Below are 24,540 nucleotides of genomic sequence, written 5' to 3' on the forward strand. Positions count from 1 at the left end.
GCCAATGTTTTGGCCTTTGCGTCCCTAGTAGCCCGGCGGAGGATCTTGCTGCAGTGGAAAGATGCGAGACCTCCGAGCGTGGAGACCTGGATCAATGACATGGCAGGATTCATTAAGCTGGAGAGGGTCAAATTCACCCTGAGGGGGTCGGTACAAGGGTTCTTTAGGAGGTGGTAGCTTTTCCTCGACTTTCTGGCTCAACGATAGGGAACTAGGTCAGCAGCAGCAGCAACCCGGGGGGGGGGGGGGGGGGGGGGGGGGAAAGGGGGGGGTCTCAGGGGGGTATTGTTTAAGTTAATTTGCTTATTGTTCATTTATTTCGTTGTTTATTGGGTTTGGGGGGGTGGTGGTGGGGGGGGGGGGGGGGGGGGGGGGGGGGGTTGTTACATGCGTTGTTACGGGTGCCGGGGGGTGTTTATTATTGTTATTGTTATTATTATTGTTCTGTTGATATATATTTTTCAAAAAATTCCAATAAATTAAAAAAAAACAAAAAACAAGTCATCAGCATACAGGGACACTCTATGCTCCATCCCCTCCCCTCGCTATCCCACAAATTCCTCAATGCAATGGCCAACTCAAAGAAGAGAGTTTGGGAAGCCCTGCCTCGGTCATCTATGCAATACTGGAAATACTTCAAACTCATACTACATTCAGCAAAGAGATTGTCCGATACTTCCCGAACTCCGACGAGTCCCTATCCTTCTTCAGAAGCAATGAGTTGGATGCCTGCAACATCATCTCAGTGAATAACCCCGAGCCATTGAGTGCTTTAGCAGCAGTATCAACCGGTTGACAAACCTTTAATAAAATTTCACCAGGAACCCATCTGGCCCTGGCGTCTTGCCCACCTGCATTTTTTTGATTGTCTTCCGAGCCTCCTCCTCCCCCAGTAGCTCTTTTAACAGTTCCCGATCTTCCTCCTCCAATGTGGGACATTCCAACCCCTCCAAAAACTTCCCTATATCCAACTTGTTCTCTGCCGGTTCCGACCTATTCAACTTCTCATAGAACGCCTCAAAAGGCCCATTCACCTTCTCGGACGCAGCCACCAGCCTACATCCCATATTCTGCACCTGAACAATCTCTCAGGGAGCGGTCTGCCAGCTAACAAATGACCAGGCATCTCTCTCTCTATATTCATACTTTCCCCCCCTAGCCCACCACAGTCGATGCACCACCTTATCCGTAGTCTCCAGATTAAACTGTGTCTGCAGTTTCCTCCTGCTAACCAATAGTTCAGGGGTGGGGTCCTCCGCATATTTAACATCCACCTCCAAAATTTCACCCACCAGCCACTGGCTGTCCTCTCTAGCCTCCCTATCAGACTGCCCCTTATATGTAATTATCTCTCCTTGCATCACTGCCTTCAACACCTCCCATAGCACCGAGGGAGAGCCTCCCCATTTTTGTTAAACCCTACATACTCATCAATTTCCCTCACTACCCTCAAACAAAACCCAAGATCTGCTAACAGCCCTACATATAAACTCTAGGCCAGCCCCCTCTCCATCACATCTACCAGATGCGGGGCATGATCTGAAATAACAATAGCAGAATATTCTGCTCCCCAAACCCCGGGCAAGAGACTCCCGCGTGCAGAAACTGCCATGGATCCACCCCATCTCATAAACTGCAACACCTTCATCGGCCCCCTCCCCACACAAAGGGGACGAAACCTTGGGCTAGCAGCTGTCCACCTTCAGATCCGAAACTGTATGACAATCACTCTGCAGGATCCTATATCCAGGATAGTCGTCATCAACCTCTTCATAAACTACATCTCCCTAATTTGGAGCATAGAAATTAACTAAAACTACCACCCTGCCCGCCAACATCCCCGAAACCATAACATATCTACCCCCCTGATCTGCCACCACGACCAAATTAGACTCCTTTATTGATCAGGATTGCCGCCTTCTCGGCCCTAGTATTGAAGCCCGAGTGAAATACCTGGCTTAACCAACCCTTACCTGGTCCTTCACCCGTAAGTGAGTCTCCTGCGACAGCACCGTACCAGCCCTCAAGTTCTTCAAATGAGCAATAACTCACACCCGTTTTACCGGGGCCCCAGCCCCCGCACATTCCACATCACCAACCAAATTGGGGGCCTCTCTCTGCCCCCTTGGATCAACCATTCCCCTACACACATCGACCAGAAGCCCCCACCCAAGCTGGCACCTAGCTCTACTCTTCAGATGGGACAACGGACACACCTCAGTCACCGTCAGCAACCTATCCCTACCCCAAAAACACCACAACTACTTCCTACAGAAGCTGCTCCTATCTCCATCATCCCCATACCATTCACACCTGGGCACACCAAAACCTGCACAGACAGGGTCAGCAGGCAGCAGCCCCTCCTGCCACCTTGTTCCCATTTATTAGTGAACTGCAGTTTGTTAGCAGGGTAGCAGCGCTCGCCAGAGTCCCCCTCACCTAATAATTAACAAAAACAAATCCAAGGAGCCCTCCACACGCACCTTAATACCCCGAAAACCCTTTCCCCATTCCCAACCGCTCTTAACCCCCTCTCCATTTCCATATACCCATACCAACCCCATAAACCAAAAAAGGCAAAGGAGAGAAGTAACCCATTCCACGAACACTGCCTAAACATTTTTCAATTCACAATACCATAATACAAAAGGAATAACACCACCCCATTAAAACAAAAAAAATACAAAACACACAGCTCTTTAAAAACAAAGTTCCACTTCCACCATTCTCAGTTCAGTCCAAATCCCTCTGCCTTCACGAATGCCTCCACTGCCTTGCAGAAGTGACCCCTAGAGTTGTGCGTGACCCTCAACTTTTCAGGCAGACCACTCCAAAATGCAATCTGCTTTTGTAGAGAACTGCCTTCGCCCTATTGAAGGCTGCCCTCTTTCTCCATTGTAACATTCTAGAATATCCGAATGCCACTGCCTTCCCACCTCACGGTTCTGCTTAGCCCATCGCAGCACCTTCTCCTTCATTTGGCAGCTGTGGAAGCAAACTATCACAGCTCTAGGTGGCTCGTTGGCCCTCGGCTTCGGCAGAAGGGACCGATGTGCCCCACCCAGCTTGACGGGGAGGTTTCATCTCCCTCCCCCAACAGCTTCCCAAACATTGTTGATAAGTACTCCGTCGGCCTTGGGCCCTCCACACCTACAGGCAACTCCACAATTTGCAAATTCAGCCACAGGGCCCTGTTTTACAGGTCCTCAACCATTGCTCTCAGGCCCTTATTACTGTCCTCCATCTTCAACAGCTCAGCTTCAAGAGCTGGTCACTGCCTGGACAGCACCGCCTCACCATGCTCCCACACCGTCTCTGACTGCCTGCTTTATTGGGGCCGACAAGTCCTCCAGCGACTGCTTAAAACTCTCCAGCATTTTTGAAATGTTTACTGAACTGCTTATCAAACTCGGCCGCCATTACCTCTGCCAGCATATCCATCATTACTGAAGTGTCCCGCCGGAGAGCCCATCTCCACCATCTTTCCACCCACAGCATTCCTCACTGAAGTTGACCCTGCCGAATGACTAATGCTAGCACCTTTAAAAAATAAATTTAGAGTATCCAATTTGTTTTTTTCCCCAATTAAGGGGCAATTTAGCGTGACTAATTCACCTACCCTGCACATCATTTTGCGCTGTGGGAGTAGACCCACACAGACATGGGGAGTATGTGCAAACTCCACACGGACAGTGACCCAGGGCCGGGATCGATCCCTCCAAATTTATTTGTAAAATATTATATGTGGTGGTGATAACAGAAAGCTGGCTCAAGGAAGGGGAGGACAGAGTGTTAGATATCCCTGGGTACAATGTGCTCACAAAAGATAGGAAAGGAAGAAGGAGTGTGTGGTATTGGTTCGGGAGAGCATTGCAGTGCTGGAGAAAGAGGACACCCAGAGGGTTCAAGGACAGAATCAATTTGACTCGAGCTCAGGAACAAAAAGGGTGCAATTACATTGCTCGCTGTAGTTTATAGACCACCAAGTAGTGAGAAGGATGTAGAAGAACAAATCTGCATGGAAATTACAGAGGAATGCAAACATTAAACAGTAGTTGTAAAGGGGACTTCAAGTACCTGAATATAGACTGAGACAGCAGCAGTGTAAAGGTGGAGAGGTGGCATAATTTCCTAGATTGTGTTCAGGAATTTTTGTTTTTTTTAAAAACAGCATTTTGTGTCCAGTCCAACAAAAGATGCGTTATTATTTTGACAATTTGAATCCACGATGTTATGTCTCTTTTATTCCATGAGCTGTAACTTTTCTCGCAAGTGTGTTATGTGGAACTACAGTATATGGATTGCCTTGTGAAAGTCCATGCACACTATGTCAACAGCATTACCTTCATCGACCCCTCTGTTACCTTTTCAAATAATCCTCATCAAGTTAGCAAAACGTGATTTTCCCTTTTAGATATCCATGTTGGTTGTTCCTAATCAGATTACATTTTTCCATGTAACTATTAAATCTATCCTGAATAATTGTGAAAGTAGACAAGTAGACAACCATGCCAGAGAAAACCACCTCACCCTAGAAGGAAGTACCGAGAAAAAAGCTTGAACTCAGAAAAACAGTAACTGGAAGCCATCCTAGTGCATCAATTATCCTTTTATTTTTATTACCGTAATATCTTCCTTAACTCCCAATCAGGGAAGCACAGCAGCACAGTGGTTAGCACTGTTGCTTCACAGCTCCAGGGTCCCGGGTTTGATTCCCGCTTGGGTCATTGTCTGTGCGGAGTCTGCACGTTCTCCACATGTCTGAGAGGCTTTCCTCCAGGTGCTCCGGTTTTTCTCCCACAAGTGCTAAAAGACGTGCTTGTTAGGTGAATTGGACATTCCGAATTCTCCCTCTGTGTACCCGAACAGGCACTGGAGTGAGGCGACTAGGGGATTTTCACAATAATAAAGATTATATCATTCTCCCCCCTCTGTGTTGTCTGTGTGTGTGTGTGTGTGTGTGTGTGTGTATATATAGAGAGGGGGTAGTTAGAAGGTGAGGAGGCATTTCAGAGGTATTACAAATGGGTGTGGTGCCGAGCCCAGTGGTGGCGATCTTCAATGTGTCGGAGGACCCGGGAACCCAGGGGGCGTGAGAGGCCTAAGTCTTGGCCTTTGCCTCCCTGGTGGCCCGGAGACAGATCTTACTAGGATGGAGGGACTCGGAACCTCCGAAGTTGGGGATGTGGGTTAGCGAGTGGGTTTCTCAAACTCGAAAAAATTTAATTTGCCTTGAGGGATTCGATGCAGGGGTTTGCTTGGAGGTGGCAGCCATTCATCGATTTCTTCGAGAAGAATTAAACTGTCAGCAGGGGAGGGGGGGGGGGGGGGGGGGGGGGAGGGGGCATGGAACATGGTTGGGGAAGGTGGCACTGTTTGTGTAAGCCAAGCCATGGGGTTTATGCCCAGGGGGATTTTTGGGGTATATTATTGTGGTTTTGTTTTTATTGAAATTTGATGTTTAAAATTGTTAAAATTATAAATGCCTCAATAAAATATTTTCTAAAAAAAGGTGAGGAGTTGGGAAAAGGGTATTAGATAGTCAGCTACATTTTTCTGTCAGTTTAATTATAATACAGTACATAATAAAAGGTTAGTTGTGTTAAAGTTACAAACCTGGTGACTGCAGTTTATTGGGCTCAGCCAAGAATCTCAGGAATTTAAAATAATACCTAATTTCACTTGTGTTGCAACTCTGTGCGCACTAGCCCAGGGTGCCATGACAATGTAGGTTAATGATCTAGGTCTTGGTGTGCAGGGGACAATTTCAAAGTTTGCGGATGACACAAAATTTGGAAGTACTGTAAACTGTGAAGAGGACAATGGAGAATTTCAAAATGACATAGACAAGTTGGTGGAATGGGTAAGTAAATGGCAAATGATGTTCAATGCAGAGACGTGTGAGATGATGCATTTTGGTAGGAAGAACATGGAGACTCAATATAAAATACGGGGCAAAGGTGCAGGAGCAGAGTGACCTGGGTGAAAATGTGCATAGATCAGTGAAGTGGCAGGACAGTAGAGAGCAGTCAATAAAGCTGTACTAATAGGGACATAGAGCACAAGAACAAGGAGCTTATGCTAAACTTATACGTGGCACTTGTTAGACCCCAGTTGGAAAAGTGTGTACAGTTCTGGGGCCACACTATAGTAAGGATTTAAAAAAAAAAAAATCATTTACAGGAGCGGGCGTCGCTGGATTACATAGAACATAGAACGATACAGCGCAGTACAGGCCCTTCGGCCCTCAATGTTGCACCGACATGGAAAAAAAACTAAAGGCCATCTAACCTACACTATGCCCTTATCATCCATATGCTTATCCAATAAACTTTTAAATGCCCTCAATGTTGGCGAGTTCACTACTGTTGCAGGTAGGGCATTCCACGGCCTCACCACTCTTTGCGTAAAAAACCCACCTCTGACCTCTGTCCTATATCTATTACCCCTCAATTTAAGGCTATGTCCCCTCGTGCTAGCCACCTCCATCCGCGGGAGAAGGCTCTCGCTGTCCACCCTATCTAACCCTCTGATCATTTTGTATGCCTCTATTAGGTCACCTCTTAACCTTCTTCTCTCTAACGAAAACAACCTCAAGTCCATCAGCCTTTCCTCATAATATTTTCCCTCCATACCAGGCAACATCCTGGTAAATCTCCTCTGCACCCGTTCCAAAGCTTCCACGTCCTTCCTATAATGAGGCGACCAGAACTGTACGCAATACTCCAAATGCGGCCGTACTAGAGTTTTGTACAACTGCAACATGACCTCATGGCTCCGGAACTCAATCCCTCTACCAATAAAGGCCATCACACCATAGGCCTTCTTCACAACCCTATCAACCTGGGTGGCAACTTTCAGGGATCTATGTACATGGACACCGAGATCCCTCTGCTCATCCACACTACCAAGAATTTTACCATTAGCCAAATATTCCGCATTCCTGTTATTCTTTCCAAAGTGAACCACCTCACACTTCTCCACATTAAACTCCATTTGCCACCTCTCAGCCCAGCTCTGCAGCTTATCTATGTCCCTCTGTAACCTGCAACATCCTTCCGCACTGTCTACAACTCCACCGACTTTAGTGTCGTCTGCAAATTTACTCACCCATCCTTCTGCGCCCTCCTCTAGGTCATTTATAAAATGACAAACAGCAACGGCCCCAGAACAGATCCTTGTGGTACGCCACTCGTAACTGAACTCCATTCTGAACATTTCCCATCAACCACCACTCTCCGTCTTCTTTCAACTAGCCAATTTCTGATCCACATCTCTAAATCACCCTCAATCCCCAGCCTCCGTATTTTCTGCAATAGCCGACCGTGGGGAACCTTATCAAACGCTTTACTGAAATCCATATACACCACATCAACTGCTGGATTGGCCAGCATTTATTGTCCATACCTAGTTGGTCTTCAGAAGATGGTGGTGAGTTGCCTTCTTGAACTACTGCAGTCTCCAAGGTGCAGGTAGACCGACTGTGTTAGGGAGTTCCAGTATTTTGCCTAGTGACAGTGAAGGAACGGTGATATATTTGCAAGTCAGGGTGGTGAGTGACTTGGAGGAGAATCTCCAGGTAGTGGGGTTCCCAGGTATCTGCTGCTCTTGTCCTTCTCGATGGTAGTGGTCATGGGTTTGGAAGGTGCTAGGAACATTGGCGAGTTACTGCAGTGCATCTTGTAGATGGTACACATGGCTACCACTGTTCATTGGTGATGGAGGGTTTGAACATTTGTGGAAGGGGTAGCAATCAAGCTGGCTGCTTTGTCCTGGATGGTGTCGAGCTTCTCGAGTGTTGTTGGAGCTGCATGCATCCACCTCACCTCTGACATTCAGCTCTTTTGTCCATGTTGTAACCAAGGTAATGAGGTCAGCAGCCAAGTGACCCTGGCGGAACAGAAACTGAGTGTCCGTGTGTAGGCTACTGCGGAGTAAGTGTCGCTGACAGCACTGTTGATGACTCCTTCCATCACATTGCTGATGATGGAGAGTAGTCTGATTGGGTGGTAATTGACTGGGTTTAATTTGTCCTGTTTCTTGTGTGCAGGACACACCTAGGTAATTTTCCACATTGCCGGGTAGATGCCAGTGTTGTAGCTGCACTGGAACACCTTGGCTAGGGGTTCAGCAGGTTCTGGAGCACATCTTTAATACTATTGCCAGAATTTGTCAGGGCCCATGCCTTTGCAGTATCCAGTGCCTTCAGCCTTTTCTTGATACCACGTGGAGTCAATCATATTGACTGAAGACTGACGCCTGTTATGCTGGGACATCTGGAGGAGACCAAGAGGGTTCATTCACTGGCCAATTCCCCCACCCTGCACATCTTTTTGGGCTGTGGGGGTGAGACCCACGCAGACATTGGGGCAGTGACCCAAGGCCGGGATCGAACCCAAGTCCTCAGCGTCATGTGGTAGCTAATCAGTGCACCACTGTGTTGCCCATGGCTGAAGATTGTAGCGAATGCCTCAGCCTTGTCTTTTGCACATATGTGCTGAGCTCCTCCATCATTGAGGATGGGGACATTTGTGGAGTCTCTTCCTCCAGTGAGTTGTTTAATTGTCCACCACCATTCACGGCTGGATGTGGCAGGGCTGCAGAGCTGAGATCGGATCTGTTCATTATGGAATTGCTTAGCTCTGTCTATTATTTACTGATAATGTTGTTTGGCACATAGTAATCCTGTGTTATAGCTTCATCCGATTGACACCACATTTTTAGGTATGCCTGGTATTGCTCCTGGCATACCTTCCTGCACTTTTCATTGAACCAGGGTTGAATCCCTGGCTTGGTGGTAATGGTAGAGTGGGGGATACGCCAGGCCGTGAGGTTGCAGATTGTGGTTGAATATAATTTTGTTGCTTATGGCCCACAGCGCCTCATGGATGTCCAGTCTTGAGTTGCTAGATCTGTTCAAAGTCTATCCCAATTAGCATGGTGGTAGTGCCACACAACACAATGGAGGGGATACTGAATGTGAAGACAGGACTTTGTCTCCACATGGACTGTACAGTGGTCACTTCTACCGGTACTGTCATCTGCAGCAGGCAGGTTGGTCAAGTATGCTTTTCCCTCTTGTTAGTTCCCTCACCACCTGCTGCAGTCCCAGTCTAGCAGCTATGTGAACGTATTGGAGAGTGCGCGGAAGAGGTTTACAAGAATAATGGTTCCAGGGATGAGCAACTTCAGTTATAAGGTGAGATAGGAAAGGTCAGGACTGTTCTCCTTAGAGGGAAAAATACTAGGAGGAAATTTGATAGAAATGTTCAAAATCACGAGGGGGCTGGACAGAGTAGATAGGGAGAAACTGTTCCCATTCACAGAAGGATCAAGAATGAGACTGCACAGATTTAAAGTGATTTGCAAAAGAAGCAATATGATGTGAGGAAAAGCTTTTTCACACAACAAGTGGTTCAGGTCTGGAATGCACTGCCTGGAACATTGAAGAAAGCATGAGATGATTAACTGAATAGAAACAATGTGCAGGGGTATGGGGAAAAGGCAAGGAAATGGCACTAAATTATGATGTTCGTTTGGTGAGCTGGTGTAGGCATGATGGGCCAAATGGCCTCCTTCTACACCATAACAATTGTGTGATGTGGCTTGCTCTGAAGTTCACCAGACAGCAAGCCCAGGTGGTTTGAAAAGGAGCCCCGACTGTTTTACTGGGAAGAAGTTATAAATATCTTTCACTTGGAAACAATAGCAGCAGCCTTTGTGCTAATGTTGGATAGAGTGGGAGACCCCAAGAAGTGTGGATAATGTAGGATTGTAAACAGTTGTGCTTTAAACTGTCAGTTTAGTTCTAAGATGTGGGTGGAAACTCTGATTTCAAAGATCAAGTACATGAGGAGTTAAAACAAAGCTAGAAGATTCGGCTACATTGCATTAGAGGATCTGAGCAATACTCTCATCGCAAAAGACTGTTGGTTACTTGCTTAGAAGTTATGAGGCCGAGTTATCACTGGGGCCAAGAATCATTTGGGACTTGTTCCAGGAAAATTGAATGTCTACCCAAATGACCATGTAAAGTTTACCTGTGAAGTGTATTTTCGTGGTTGTGTTAGAAGTTCTGTTCTGTGTTCAAGTATAAGTTGCCTACAAAGATAAAGTTTATTAAATTGTGCTTTTAATCTATTTGTTACAGTAGACGTCTTAAAACGTGAAATCTTGTGTTATCCGTTCAGCTGTTAACTGGAGTTTGAATTTCTTTAAAGTAATCAGTCTCTACAGGGATTGTAACAAATCCTAGAACACAATAGGTTGAGCACTTACCATTACCCAAGATGTAAAGTATAATACAATGATTTGTCTGGTCTGGAAAAGAAATTCAAACAAGCACATTTTGTTCAGAGATACTTAGCTTTGTCGGTCTCCAGTGGTGTTGTTAACTACAGACATTAGTTTTATTGACAAATAAGAATTGAATGTGGAATTTCAACTGTAAGCTTGGCTCAGTCAATAATACTCACCCACATAAGAATACTGAATTTGAAGTTCCACCCGAGGTGCCTGAGCACATCACCCACAATGACACAAATGTAATACTGAAGGAGCGTTGTACTGTCAAAGGTTCAACTTTTAGACAACATTTCAAACCAAGGCCCCATCTGCCTGTTGGGTGGATGCATATAAAATCCAAGCACTATCTGAAGAGCTGAAGTGGGGGTTGCTTAGCTCAGTTGGTTGGATGGCTGGTTTGCGATCAGTCCCCGTATCGGGATGAAGGCCATGCCTTCTCAACCCTGCTCCTCGCTAGAGGTGTGGTGACCCTCGGGTCAAATCACCACCAGTCTGCTCTCAAAAGGGAGCCGATGGACCTCTGGGACTGTGGTGACATTTACATTCCAGGTGAAGTTCTTCTTTCAACCAGCATCATTAAAAGAGATAAACTGGCTAGTTATGTAGGGCCTTGTGTAGAAATTGGCTACCACATTCACAAAGGTGACTTCAGTTTAAAAGGAATGCATTGGTTGTGAAGCATTGAGACACTGAAAAAAATTTAAATTGTTTCTTACTGACCAACTTCAAAGGGATTGGGTTACAATATATAAATAACATTTTGAAAGCACTGACATTGTTGATGAAAAAAATACTGCAGATTCTATCGAACACTGCAATCAGCAATGGGTAATCAATCTATTTTTACAGTCTGAGATTTTTATATTTCTCATTCATATCTGCTTTCTTGTAATGAGTACCAATAATACACGAGTTTCCGAACTGCAGAATCAAACTACTCAAAAAAACACAGATCAGTTTGAAAAGCTGTGTTGACAAGTGAGCAGGACAATGCTGGTAACATTGACAGGAGCCACCAGTCTTAGCAGAAGTTGCTCTTCTCTTCATCATTAACATTGCAAGGTTTACTTCCCTGTCTTGGTAACAGTCATATGCAGTGATATTCCTTCATTTCTTGGTGCACTTCTTCCAGGGCCTGATCCAAGGTAAGTGGTGGCGACCTACGACGTCTGATAAACTGGACACAAAATAGGTACAAAGGTCAACTTGGCACAGATGCAACAATTGGTGACTCTCCACCTTAGAATCATAGAATCCCTACGGTGTAGAAGGAGGCCATTTGACCCATTGAGTCTACACCAACCCTCTGAAAAAAGGACCCCAACTAGGCCCACTTCCGCACCCTTCCCTGAAACCCAATAACCGCAGCTAACATTTGGACACTACGGGCGATTTAGCATGACCAATTCACCTAACCCGCACATCTTTGGACTGCGAGAGAAAACCGGAGCATCGGTGGAAACCCACGCAGACATGGGGACAAAGTGCAAACTCCACAGACAGCATCTGAGGCCGGAATTAAACCTGGGTCCCTGGTGTGTGAGGCAGCAGTGCTAACCACTGCGCCACCATGCCGCCCCTTAATGAGCGTAGATAAACAAAAACATTGCCCTCATCTACGCATAATATTTTAAGTTGGTAGCATTCACATCTCTGAGTCAAAAGGCTGTGGGTTCAATTGCCTCGAAAGAGACTGAAGCATAAAGTCTAAGCTAGCACTCCAGTGCAGAACTACATAGTGCACTATCGTAGGTGCTGTCTTTCAGATCAGATGTTCAACAGAGGCTCAAGCCTGCCCTCTCTGGTCAATGCAAAAGATCCTATGTCACTATTGCAAAGAATAGCAGGGAAGCTTTCCCTGCTATTCTGGTCAGTATTTACCACTGGTATTGCTGCATTATCCGTTTCTGGGCCTTGCATTTCTCAAATTGGTTTTCACATTTCCTACACAACAACAGTAACTAACTACACTTCAGAAGTACTTCATTGGCTGTAAAATGCTTGGGTCTTCCCGATGTCATAAAAGGTGCAATGTAAATGTGAGTCTTCATGCCAATCTCTGCATGTCATCCTTCTCACTAAGGATGCGTTGAAAAGCAGTTTCAGAATCAGCTGTCTAGACACCAAAATTCCAACTGTCTTCCTTACGCCTCCTCCCACTCCCTTTCCACTCCTTATTTAACACCTCCTTAATTTGAAACCTCCTCCATAATACCTTCTGATATTATCCAGGCGACCTAATAGAAGTCTACAAGATTATGAGGGGCATGGACAGAGTGGATAGTCAGAAGCTTTTTCCCAGGGTGGAAGAGTCAATTACTAGGGGGCATAGGTTTCAAGTGCGAGGCACAAGGTTTAAAGGAGATGTATGAGGCAATTCTTTTTACACAGAGGGTGGTGGGAGCCTGGAACTCGCTGCCGGTGGAGGTAGTGCAAGCAGATACGATAGTGACTTTTAAGGGGAGTCTTGACAAATACATGAAAAGGATGGGAATAGAGGGATATGGTCCCTGGAAGGGCAGGGGTTTTTAGTTCAGACGGGCAGAATGGTCGGTGCAGGCTTGGCAGGCCGAAGGGCCTGCTCCAGTGCTGTAATTTTCTTTATTCTTTGTTCTCCTCTTGGCTCTGTCGCTATACTTTGATTACCACTCTGAAGTGCTTTGGGCAGCTTTTTGATGTTGGAAATGTTGTATAAATGCATGTCATTATCCTGGATTCTGTGGCCAGCCTGAAACCTGGTAAGGCTCCAAGACCTGGTTGTTTTGGAAGTGAATTTTATAAGGAACTCAAAGATATGCTGATAGAACCTATGATTGATATGTATAACCATTCATTTGAAGTGGACAGCTACCTCAGTCTTGGAGCAGGAAATATTTCTTTAGTTTTGAAGACAGGTAAAAGTCCAAAAGATTGTGCCTCCTATAGACCAATTTCGCTTTTAAATGTAGATCTGAAATTACTTTCTCAAATACAGGCATTGTGTCTGGAAATAATTCTTCCTTTGATTATCCAGGGAGACCAGACTGGGATTATAAAAGGCCGGAATTCATGAACAAAGTCAAGAAAGGGTGGCAGGGTGGCACAGTGGTTAGCACTGCTGCCTCACTGCACCAAGGATCCGGGTTCGATCCCTGCCCTGGGCCACTGTCCGTGTGGTGTTTGCACGTTCTCCCCGTTACTGTGTGGGTCTCACCCCCACAAACCAAAAAGATGTGCAGGGTAGCTGAATTAGCCACGCTAAATTGCCCCTTAATTGGAAACAAGGGTTCTTCCGGCGGTGGCAGCCCTTTCTCGATTTTCTGGCAGAGGGTTAGAGGGTGGTCAATCTCAGCAGCAACCCGGGGGGGGGGTCTGTTAAGGGGGTTTGTTTTTGCGACTGTTTGTTTGCTACTTTCTTCTTTTTTGTACTGTTATTAATTTATTGCTTTGTATTGGGGGGGGGGGTCCTTCTTTCTGTTTATTTCTATACCTTGTTTATTTTATTGTTGGGAGAAAATTTGTTGTTGAAAAATTTGAATAAAAATTATTTAAGCAATGTGATATCCCCAGACATACTTTATTTAGATATTTACAATTTTGAGACATTATTCTTAATAAAATAACTTGGCATCTTAATCCCAGTGTCCTTGTGTCTATGTGGGTTTCACCCCTGTGGTGAATTATATGCATCGTAATTCACACTGTATTGCCTTGTGTTGTATTGTGTCCTTGTGGGCTCTGTATGTGAGCCGTTGCACGGCTCTGTCCATAGGGGGAGATGAGGAGTTTGTACTGGGCTCCACCCGTGGCTCCGCCCATGGCTCCTCCCACTAACCGGAAGTATAAAGTACTGCAGCCATAAGCCTGCTCTCAGTTCCTCTGGTCGCAGGCTGGCTTAGTTGTAAGACTATTAAAACCACAGTTTACTTCCAATCGTGTGTCTAGTGAATTGATGGTCACATCAACCCCCACAACCCAAAGATGTGCAGGGTTGGTGGATTGGCGATGGTAAATTGCCCCTTAATTGGAAAAAAATATGAATTGGACACTTTAAATTTATATTTAAAAAATTTTTTAAAAATCTTAATCCCAGTATCACCCCGGTAGAAAATATATTACTGCTCACAGATCTAAAACAGTTCATTAGTAGGTTTTATGACACTTTTGATTCAATATAAATATTCAATAGGTACAGCAAATTTGGGAAAGGGTTCGTACAGTGAATATTGTTGAAGAGACCTGGTGGAATATCTGGGAGAATGCAAATAAAATTTCTGTCTGTAATACAGCAAAGGCGATTCAACTAAAAATGCTACATCGTTTGCATATTACACCAAGTTTTAAGACCCAACATGGAACCCGCCATATCTCCACTGTGCCAAAAACGTAGAATTGCAATAGGGGACTATACTCATCGTGTCTGGTCTTGTGTCAAAATAAAAAAAACTATTGGTGAGGTATAAATGTTTGACATGACCTTGGAGATGGATCCGGTGTTTTGGATTCTGGGGCTTCCAGATAAACGTATAAATTGGTGATAACGAGTAACAGTTGTATAATATTCTATCATTCGCAGCATGAAAATATTTCATATTCTTGGATCATTGACAAGTCACCTTTTGTACATAGTTGGCACAAAATTATTATAGAGTGCATTCCAATGGAATTTCTAACTTGCATACATCGATCCAAGTCGGACTTATTCCAAAATGTATGAGGCCCCTATCCTAAATATACAGGTTAAGCGGTGTTAGATTTATTTTTACATGGTTTTCCATAGAATATGCAGTACTATCTCTAATGTACTATACTCGAGGGTGCATGTGTGTCCATTCTCCCTCTATTTTTATTTTATTCGTTTTCTCTTCATCCTTTGATTCTTTTATGTCAAATCGTTGGGTTAGATGATTCAATATATTTTTCTTTCTATACGGTGATATGATTATGCTGTACTGTACCAGTTGTATGGGTGTATTTTGTTTCAAAGAAAAAGGGGAAAATTCAAATAAAAATATTTACAAAGAAAAGCCAATCGCATTGAAATATTCACACACAGCAAACCAGAAAGTTATGATTATCCCCCATTTTTAATTTAAATTTTCAGATATAAAATAAATGACTGAACTGAGGTAGAAGTGAAACTAAAATGTAAACAAACTTTTTAAAAAGTTGTTCAGAATGGAGAAATTTGATGTTCCACAAATATACAAGTAATATAACTTTTCAGGGTGAATGAGGATGTTTAGCAGCAGATATGAAGTTAGAACTATTAAAAACTCAATTACACCTCACTCGACAAGGTGCAACTTACTCAAGGATTTTTACAACGACATTAACAGTATACAAATGAAAGTTCTCATCAATTCAATTGACCTCCCAATTGGGAGGGGGGGGGGGGGGGGAGAGCAAACTGTAAAGTCCTACTGCACACACTGTTTAGTTACCTCTTTAGTTTCTTCCAAGGTTGTGTAATGGTAGTTGTCTTGTTCTATTGAAGCCACAACAGATAAGTAGAGATGCCGGCTGACTTGCACAAACTGGCGAATCAGAGTGAGCTGCTGTTTCAGCATGTCATTCAGAACAAAGCTGGCAGGATTGTATGCTGTCAGTGCTGTGGATTGACAAGCAAAGGAAGTAATGAGTACCACACTGTACTGCTGAAGAAAGATTGGCAATCATGGCACACCTTGGGAAAGGTAGGTTTCATTTACAGCACAGTTAATTTTATTGTATTTGTCCATGTTTATTTAAGGCACAAGATGACAGGACCAAAACCTCCCTCTTCCCTACCCCACCCCTACAACCAGCGGCCGGCTGAAGTCAGGAATGCTCTGGGTTTGATCAATGCAGAAATTTAATTATGTTGTTTAACAAGACAGGCCAAAATTTTGAGTCTCTGTTCCCAGTGTCAAGTCTCGCTCGAGTGCAGATCAGAGGACTGGGTGCTCCATTTGCTGTGCGATTTGATTGACTAAAATCAGTAATTAGCCACAGTGACCTCTAATAGGTGCTCCACATGAGCGGCGAGCAGAACCTCAAATTCATATCTCAACTTTAGCAATCCACTCTCTCCCCTTCACATTTAATTTACTGCACTAGCCCTCCTAATATCGGCAGGATTGTTGATTATACCATTTTTGAGAAATTAGAAATGTGTTAGAGAATTTCATCATTTGATTTAATTGTCATTTAAATATGAACTACCCTAATAGTCAGAACCAAAGTCCAAACTATAGGCTCCCCTCCCCATTCACAGTGTCGAGACACATTTAATTTAAATATATTTTTTAAAATTTAGAGTACCCAATTTCCCCCCCCCCCAATTAAGGGTCAATTTAGCGTGGCCAATCCACCTAACCTGCAATCTTTGGGTTGTGGGGGTGAAACCCACGCAGACACGGGGAGAATGTGCAAACTCCACACAGACAGTGACCCAAGGCCGGGATTTGAACCCGGGTCCTCAGCGCCGTAGTCCCAGTACTAACCACTGTGCCATGTGCCGCCCTATTAATTGGAATATGATCTGTTCACACTAAAGTTGGTTTTGAAGAGAACAGTTTTTGTAGAGTCAACTAAAACACTAAAAACAGCAAGTCATTCATCTCTGTGGTTTGTGGAACTGTTCCTGAATTCACCTACATACCAGATGATTGCATTTTAAAATAATTCATTGTATGCAAGGTGCTTTGAGACATCCTGAGACAGGTACTATAAAAATGCAATTTATTTTCTTTGACAGCCTTACTGTTGAAAAATCCAGGAAAATTACCCAAGAGCTTTAAAGTGAGAATATCATCCTTAAATTTCAAAAGGAAGTAAATATAGGTTAACGTCAAGCCCTTCTGTACTGGAGTAAGACTATAAAAGACTGCCAAGTCTCTGGGCTTTGCCCCAGAGCAGTCTTTTGTTCTATTGGTCTGATATCCACTTAATCTAGATCACTGTCCCAGCTCCAACACATTTGTTTTAAATCACAAGGTTCTTGATGAGTGCATATTTAAACTGAATTCAATGTTTTATGCAAAGTTAATTCTACTCAACTTTAAAGTTAGTCAGGTCCCTGTCTCTTAATCCTATATGAAATCTTATGGTGATTTATCCAAAAGTTCAAACCAGCTCTGACATAACAATTTAATCCATCCCCAGTCCTTCATATGGGGTTCCAGTGCAGAGACTGCTATTTTTCTTCAGGTTCAGCTCAATGACCCAAGTCGAGTCCAGAACTCGCTATTATGCAGTAGCTTCAACATCCCCTAGCACCATATTCCCATTCCAATTTGGATCTGCTGGAGGCAGCTCTTTAGCATTCATTTAGCATCAGCTTGATAAATAAAATGCTACATGTTTACCTTCCATTGCTTCAGGGCTGATAACGTGACTGGCAATGGGGTGGGATCTATATACGCAGCTCCAAGAGATGCTCCAAGGACTGCTACGCCTTCCTCTGTGGAAAGAGTAGGGAATGTTTATTTTGTGATACAGTGGATAACTTAGCCAACAGCTGCATTTAACACAAAGGCAATGTACAGTCATTGGCCTGTTCCTTGTAGAAGTGAATTTAGTTTCAAATGAACTGTTTAAATGCAACAATAAAGGGTCAATTCAAAACTTATCAACACCCTATTAAAGAAGCCAAGGATGAGAAAGGTTAACTGTTACAGGGTGCCATTTTGAGTACAGAGTGGATATTTAAAATGGCATGAAGAGGTACAGAAAATAAATCGCAACGGCAAATGGAATGCTGGCCTTGTATCTAGAGGGCTAGAATGCTGGATTAGCATGTTGGATTAGCAGTTTAATAATTCAGGCATTTCAGGAGTTAAGAAAGATATTAGAGAGGTAATGCTGTGTTTCGCCAGAATATATGTGGATGGGTCTGCTGATGATATCACCAACCAGCAGCATGTAGGCCAGGGGGCTGGTTTAACTCACTTGACTAGACAGCCTGTTTGTGATGCAGAGCAAGGCCAACAGCGCGGGTTCAATTCCCGTACCAGCTGAGGTTATTTATGAAATCCTCGCCGTCTTCTCAACCTTGCCCCTCGCCGGAGGTGTGGTGATCCTCAGGTTAAATTACCACCAGTCAGCTCTCCCCCCCAGCCTATGGTCATCTGGAACTATGGTGACCTTACATTACCTAGATTAATGACCAGGAGGAGGGGGCCTGAGGGGAAACCATTGCTAAAGATATTGTGGCTAGATAAGAGTGGGATGACATGTGGGCAGTCACACTGAGCAGCTATTCGGGGCCTCACGGTAGCATGGTGGTTAGCATCAATGCTTCACAGCTCCAGGGTCCCAGGTTCGATTCCCGGCTGGGTCACTGTCTGTGTGGAGTCTGCACGTCCTCCCCGTGTGTGCGTGGGTTTCCTCCGGGTGCTCCGGTTTCCTCCCACAGTCCAAAGATGTGCGGGTTAGGTGGATTGGCCATGCTAAATTGCCCGTAGTGTAAGGTTAAAGGGGGGATTGTTGGGTTGCGGGTTACGTGGGTTTAAGTGGGGTGATCATGGCTCGGCACAACATTGAGGGCCGAAGGGCCTGTTCTGTGCTGTACTGTTCTATGTTCTATGTTCTATGTTCTATGTTCTATTGAAGGGGTGGCGTTTGAGGACAAAGTTGTGGTAGACTGTCAAATGTAGCAGGTTAAAAAGGGATAATGCACCACAGTCACAAGGGATGTAATTTGTGAGTTTGTTTTGGAATATTTCAGTGATTTGGTTGAGATGGGAATTTGATTGGAAAGCTTACAAAGGCATTGAAGTGATATCAGAAAAGTTCTAGTTTGTGCATCAAGTCTGCCCCATAAGTCATATTACAATCAAACATAATTATCCCAAGTACACTCCACCCATCAGCAACCATATCATCTCCATTAAATCAGCCTCAATGAATAATCTAGAAAGAAGTTTGGGGGAAGTGAATACAATATTCCACAGTACTCCGGGGGATATTTCAACATCCAAGGCTGTTGGAGTTGCAAATAACCAGTCATCAGACCAGAGGGAAAGAATGTTTTTAGACAATCTCAACAGCATGCTGGTAAATCACCTGTTTCATAATCAAGTATTACAGTTGTAACTTTGATTCCTATTCTGGAGTTTCACTGGGTATGGACTGTCAACTGGATGGAACGGGGCAGATTATGTTCCAGGGTTTTTAATTTCTATCCACCTTAAACAGAAATCACATCCTGCCCCAAATCCTTCACTGAGAAAAACTGGGAGAAGCAGGTGGTGAAAGCAGATTGGAAGTGGGGGAAGAAATTGCAAATAAGTATTACAATTCACAAATTAACCTCTGGGCCAATTGTAGGTAAATGCAGATGGCTGCGTCTGCATTGCTGTATCCTTTACAGTCACTCTAGTCAGTCCTGGCTCTCGCTTTCTTCTCATTGAACAGTGAGATTTAGTGCTTGCTGCCAACTTTGACTGGTCTGGAGTTGAGGATGTTGAATTAAAAGTGCAGTTGGCAGAGTAATCAGTCCTTAGCTCCTCCTTAGATGACTGGTCAGTACATGATTCACTCTGGTCCATTTTTACTGTTGATACTTCAGAGTTAGAATTTTCAAAGTCCTCTGAGTATTCGGAACACAGAGTGCTCTCATCATCAGCTTTTAATTGCTTGTGCTGCTTCTCTGGAATGTTCTTTTTCTTCCTTGACACATTAGAATCTCCAGTTAAATGTTCTGTGATTTCACTTCCAGTTCCAGCACTTTCTGTCATGATATAACTTTCCACGTCACTCTCATCCTTTTCTCTTGAAGGTGTAGTAGGTTGAGTATGTTGACTGACTAGCTCATTTGCCATACGTGGCCTTGAGATGTGAGAAACAGATTGTGTGTTCTGATCATCAAAGAGTTGGCTCTCTTCATTCTTAAAAAAAAAATCAACAACAGACTGAATCCTTAGAAAACATTGCATAACAAATAATTAACTAACAACATAAAAAGATATACCAATCCCTTTCTTAGCTTAATAACATCTTATATAGCTTTCACAATATTTGGTGGGTAAGTACAGTGTGGGTAAGTACAGTGTCCAATGAGCTATGCAGACCAGGAAGTTCTTGGTTATTATTACCATTCTGTGCTTTCAGCTGATCTCAGCCAGGGAACATTATCACTGGCCTCAGTAGCCCCGGGCTAGGGCGGAGGGCAGATTGGGGAAATTAAAAATCAGCCAGGCCTCTCACTCTGATTTACATAATGAATGCAGAATAATTGCTGTGTGTTGGCAGCTTGCCATACGAATCCCCTGAATATTGTGCAATGCAGTTACATTAACATCTGGCTGGTTACGATTTTCAGATGCTCACCAGGTATTTCTCTCAAGCTTAGCGCCAAGGATCATGTAAGCAATCCATCACTCTCTACAAATGGGAATGTGATTATATCTGGCAGTGTTACTCAGGGTAGAACAGAACATCCTGGTTGCTGCAAAATGTTCACTGCAAGCCTTGCTATTTTAACAGGGGAGAAGTAATCACCGTCAGACTATGTGGTGTACGTCATGAAATACCAACTAGGTTTATGTTAAAAGTAACAATAGTACATACCATTGGAACAGATTTAGTTACATTTAACTTGCAGATCCTCATTCACAAATAATGAAAGGCAGAATGCTTCACCACCTCGCCTAATAAAACTAAGCCTGGACCAGTGTAACCAACACAAAACTGACATGGGAGGTTCAGTTTATCCCCCCCAGGTTTTCTTTCATGTTGATGGAACAGAGAGAATTGCATGGAATATAGGAAAGAACTAGGGAGTGGAATTAATAGGATAGTCCCTTCAAGGGTCTGGCACAGGTACGATGGCAGAATGATAATTCTATGATTCTGTACATATAGTAGTGTGTCGGTAAATGGCTTCACAGCTGCAATCGTATTTCCTATTTACCCCCTCCTTATATTCTCCTTACAAGTACTTGCTTTGGAAATATCCAATGTGCTTACACCGCAATCTATGCCACTCCACAGATAACACACATGGTTCATTGGTGATCATCTTCCAAGACACTATAGACTCTGGAACAGTTCCTTCAGATTGTAACCCCACTAGTTAAAAAGCAAGGTAAAGAGAAAACAGGGAATTATAGACCAGTCAGCCTGATGTCAGTTGTGGGGGAAATTCTAGAGTCCATTATCAAAGATTTTATAGCAGAGCACTTGGAAAACAGTGGCAGAATCAGACAGAGTAGGTATGGATTTACAAAAGGGAAATCATGCTTGACACCTCAGTGGCAGAATCGGACAGAATTGAGGAGGGGGAGCCAGTGGATGTGGTTTTATTTTTTTTAAATTATTCAAATAAGATTTTAATTATAACAAAAAAAACAGTAGAACAAATCCTAACCCAGTACCATAGCAAAAGTACACTCACCCAATCCCCCACTCTCCCTCCACGTTCTCCCCATAGAGAAAACAAAACCTTAATAAAAAATATGAAATGACAAACACCTCCCCCCACCCCAACCATGATGGTAATCTGTTCCCTGAAGAAGGAGATGAAGGACTGAAAGTTTTGAGTTGAACATTTTATAACTCTATATGACACTGGAACAAAACCAAAAGCCTCGGGTGAATATTCATCATCACCGTCAACACCTTTCCCGCTAAGGTCAGAGGGATGGCATCACAACTTTTCAAATTGGCCTTCATGCACCAGACTAGAAAGATTAAGTTTATGGTGCGAGGCCTAGTCATGGGCCATCTGGATTCCCAGATATCCAAAACTAGCCCTAGGTGGACGAAACGGCAGTCTCTCCAGATCAGCTTCCCTCCCGAGGTTCACCAGAACATATTTCGCTCTTGCCCAGATTCAGCCTGAACCCCGAAAAGGAGCCAAACTTCCTGAGCAACTCCATTATCTCCCCCACAATGGAGAGTGGGTCCGTGATATACAATAACAAATCATCCACACATAAGAACACCCTATGCTCCCTCCCCCCACACTCTATTCCCTTCTATCTGTTAGGTTGCCTCCATCTGTTAGACAACCTTAAAACAATGGTCAGCATCATAATGCGAAGGCAAATAAAAGAACATAAGAACTAGGAGCAGGAGTAGGCCATCTGGCCCCTCGAGCCTGCTCCACCATTCAATGAGATCATGGCTGATCTTTTGTGGACTCAGCTCCACTTTCCGGTCCGAACACCATAACCCTTAATCCCTTTATTCTTCAAAAAATTATCTATCTTTACCTTAAAAACATTTAATGAAGGAGCCTCAACTGCTTCACTGGGCAAGGAATTCCATAGATTCACAACCCTTTGGGTGAAGAAGTTTCTCCTAAATTCAGTCCTAAATCTACTTCCCCTTATTTTGAGGCTATGCCCCCTAGTTCTGCTTTCACCTGCCAGTGGAAACAACCTGCCCGCATCTATCCTATCTATTCCCTTCATAATTTTATATGATTCTATAAGATCCCCCCTCATCCTTCTAAATTCCAACGAGTACAGTCCCAGTCTACTCAACCTCTCCTCGTAATCCAACCCCTTCAGCTCTGGAATTAACCTAGTGAATCTCCTCTGCACACCCTCCAGTGCCAGTACGTCCTTTCTCGAGTAAGGAGACCAAAACTGAACACAATACTCCAGGTGTGGCCTCACTAACACCTTATACAATTGCAGCATAACCTCCCTAGTCTTAAACTCCATCCCTCTAGCAATGAAGGACAAAATTCCATTTGCCTTCTTAATCACCTGTTGCACCTGTAAACCAACTTGTTGCGACTCATGCACTAGCACACCCAGGTCTCTGCACAGCAGCATGCTTTAATATTTTATCATTTAAATAATAATCCCGTTTGCTGTTATTCCTACCAAAATGGATAACCTCACATTTGTCAACATTGTATTCCATCTGCCAGACCCTAGCCCATTCACTTAACCTATCCAAATCCCTCTGCAGACTTCCAGTATCCTCTGCACTTTTCGCTTTACAACTCATCTTAGTGTCATCTGCAAACTTGGACACATTGCCCTTGGTCCCCAACTCCAAATCATCTATGTAAATTGTGAACAATTGTGAACCCAACACGGATCCCTGAGGGACACCACTAGCTACTGACTGCCAACCAGAGAAACACCCATTAATCCCCACTCTTTGCTTCTATTAATTAACCAATCCTCTATCCATGCTACTACTTTACCCTTAATGCCATGCATCTTTATCTTATGCAGCAACCTTTTGTGTGGCACCTTGTCAAAGGCTTTCTGGAAATCCAGATATACCACATCCATTGGCTCCCCGTTATCTACTGCACTAGTAATTTCCTCAAAAAATTCCAAAAAAAGCAGAGACAACGGATTGTCTTGTACCCTTGTTTAATTGAAAATAACCCGAGCTCAGGGCATTTGTATGTACACTCACGGTGGGGGCTCTGTACAAAAGCCTAAGCCACAAAATCAATTTTGACCCGAAGCCAAATCACATTCAAAGGGGAATTCATTTTTTCCAAATTAAGGGGCAATTTAGCGTGGCCACTCCACCTACCCTGCACATCTGTGGGACGAAACCCACAGAAACGCGGGGAGAATGTGTGAACTCCACACGGATAGTGACCCAAAGCCGGGATAAAACCTGGGACTTCGGCACCGTGAGGCAGCAGTGCTAACCACTGCGCCACCATGCTGCCCTGAAGGTCTACCAGACTGATTCCTGGGATGGCAGGACTGGTCTATGAGGAGAGATTGAGTCGGTTAGGATTATATTCGCTGGAATTATATTTGCAGGAAAAAGTTCAGAAGAATGAGTAGGGTATCTCATAAAAACCTATGAATTTCTAACAGAACTAGACAGAGTAGATGTAGGAAGGATGTTCCCGATGGTGGGAATGTCTAGAACCGGGGAGGGGGTGACAGTCTGAGGATAAAGGACAGACCACTTAGGACTGAGATGAGGAGAAATGTCTTCACCTAGAGTGGTACATCTGTGGAATTTACTACAGTACCACACAAATCATTTCGGGTTAAAACATTGTATGTTTTCAAGAAGGAGTTAGATATAGCTCCTGAGACGAAGGGGATCAAAGGATATGAGGGGGGGGGGGGGGGCAGGATCAAATGGCTGAATGGCCTACTCCTGCTCCTATTTTCTACATTTTCTATGTGCATTAGAGCAGGCTTGCAGAGACACTGGCTAGACTAAAAGGATAGCAGTCTACAACCCGTACCTGCTCAATAATCTGAGTGCTGACCCACCAAGATTGCTGAGGTCAGTTTAATTGAAATTCATTCTGGGCCAACTCCAAAAATA

At 44.0% G+C, this 24,540-nt stretch overlaps 1 protein-coding gene across 1 annotated transcript in view; it reads right to left on the reverse strand.

Annotated features, from left to right (window-relative positions):
* Positions 1–10,093: 10,093 nt before the first annotated feature.
* Positions 10,094–24,540, reverse strand: part of c18h19orf44 (chromosome 18 C19orf44 homolog) — a 32,671-nt gene continuing 18,224 nt past the window's right edge. The window contains 5 exon segments of the mRNA XM_038777555.1: positions 10,094–11,482; positions 15,729–15,895; positions 17,634–17,669; positions 17,672–17,728; positions 19,580–20,156. Coding sequence (XP_038633483.1) covers positions 11,393–11,482; positions 15,729–15,895; positions 17,634–17,669; positions 17,672–17,728; positions 19,580–20,156 — 927 coding nt within the window. The 3' untranslated portion in view covers positions 10,094–11,392.

This window comes from Scyliorhinus canicula, chromosome 18 (assembly GCF_902713615.1).
Source record: "Scyliorhinus canicula chromosome 18, sScyCan1.1, whole genome shotgun sequence".
Taxonomy (NCBI): domain Eukaryota; kingdom Metazoa; phylum Chordata; class Chondrichthyes; order Carcharhiniformes; family Scyliorhinidae; genus Scyliorhinus; species Scyliorhinus canicula.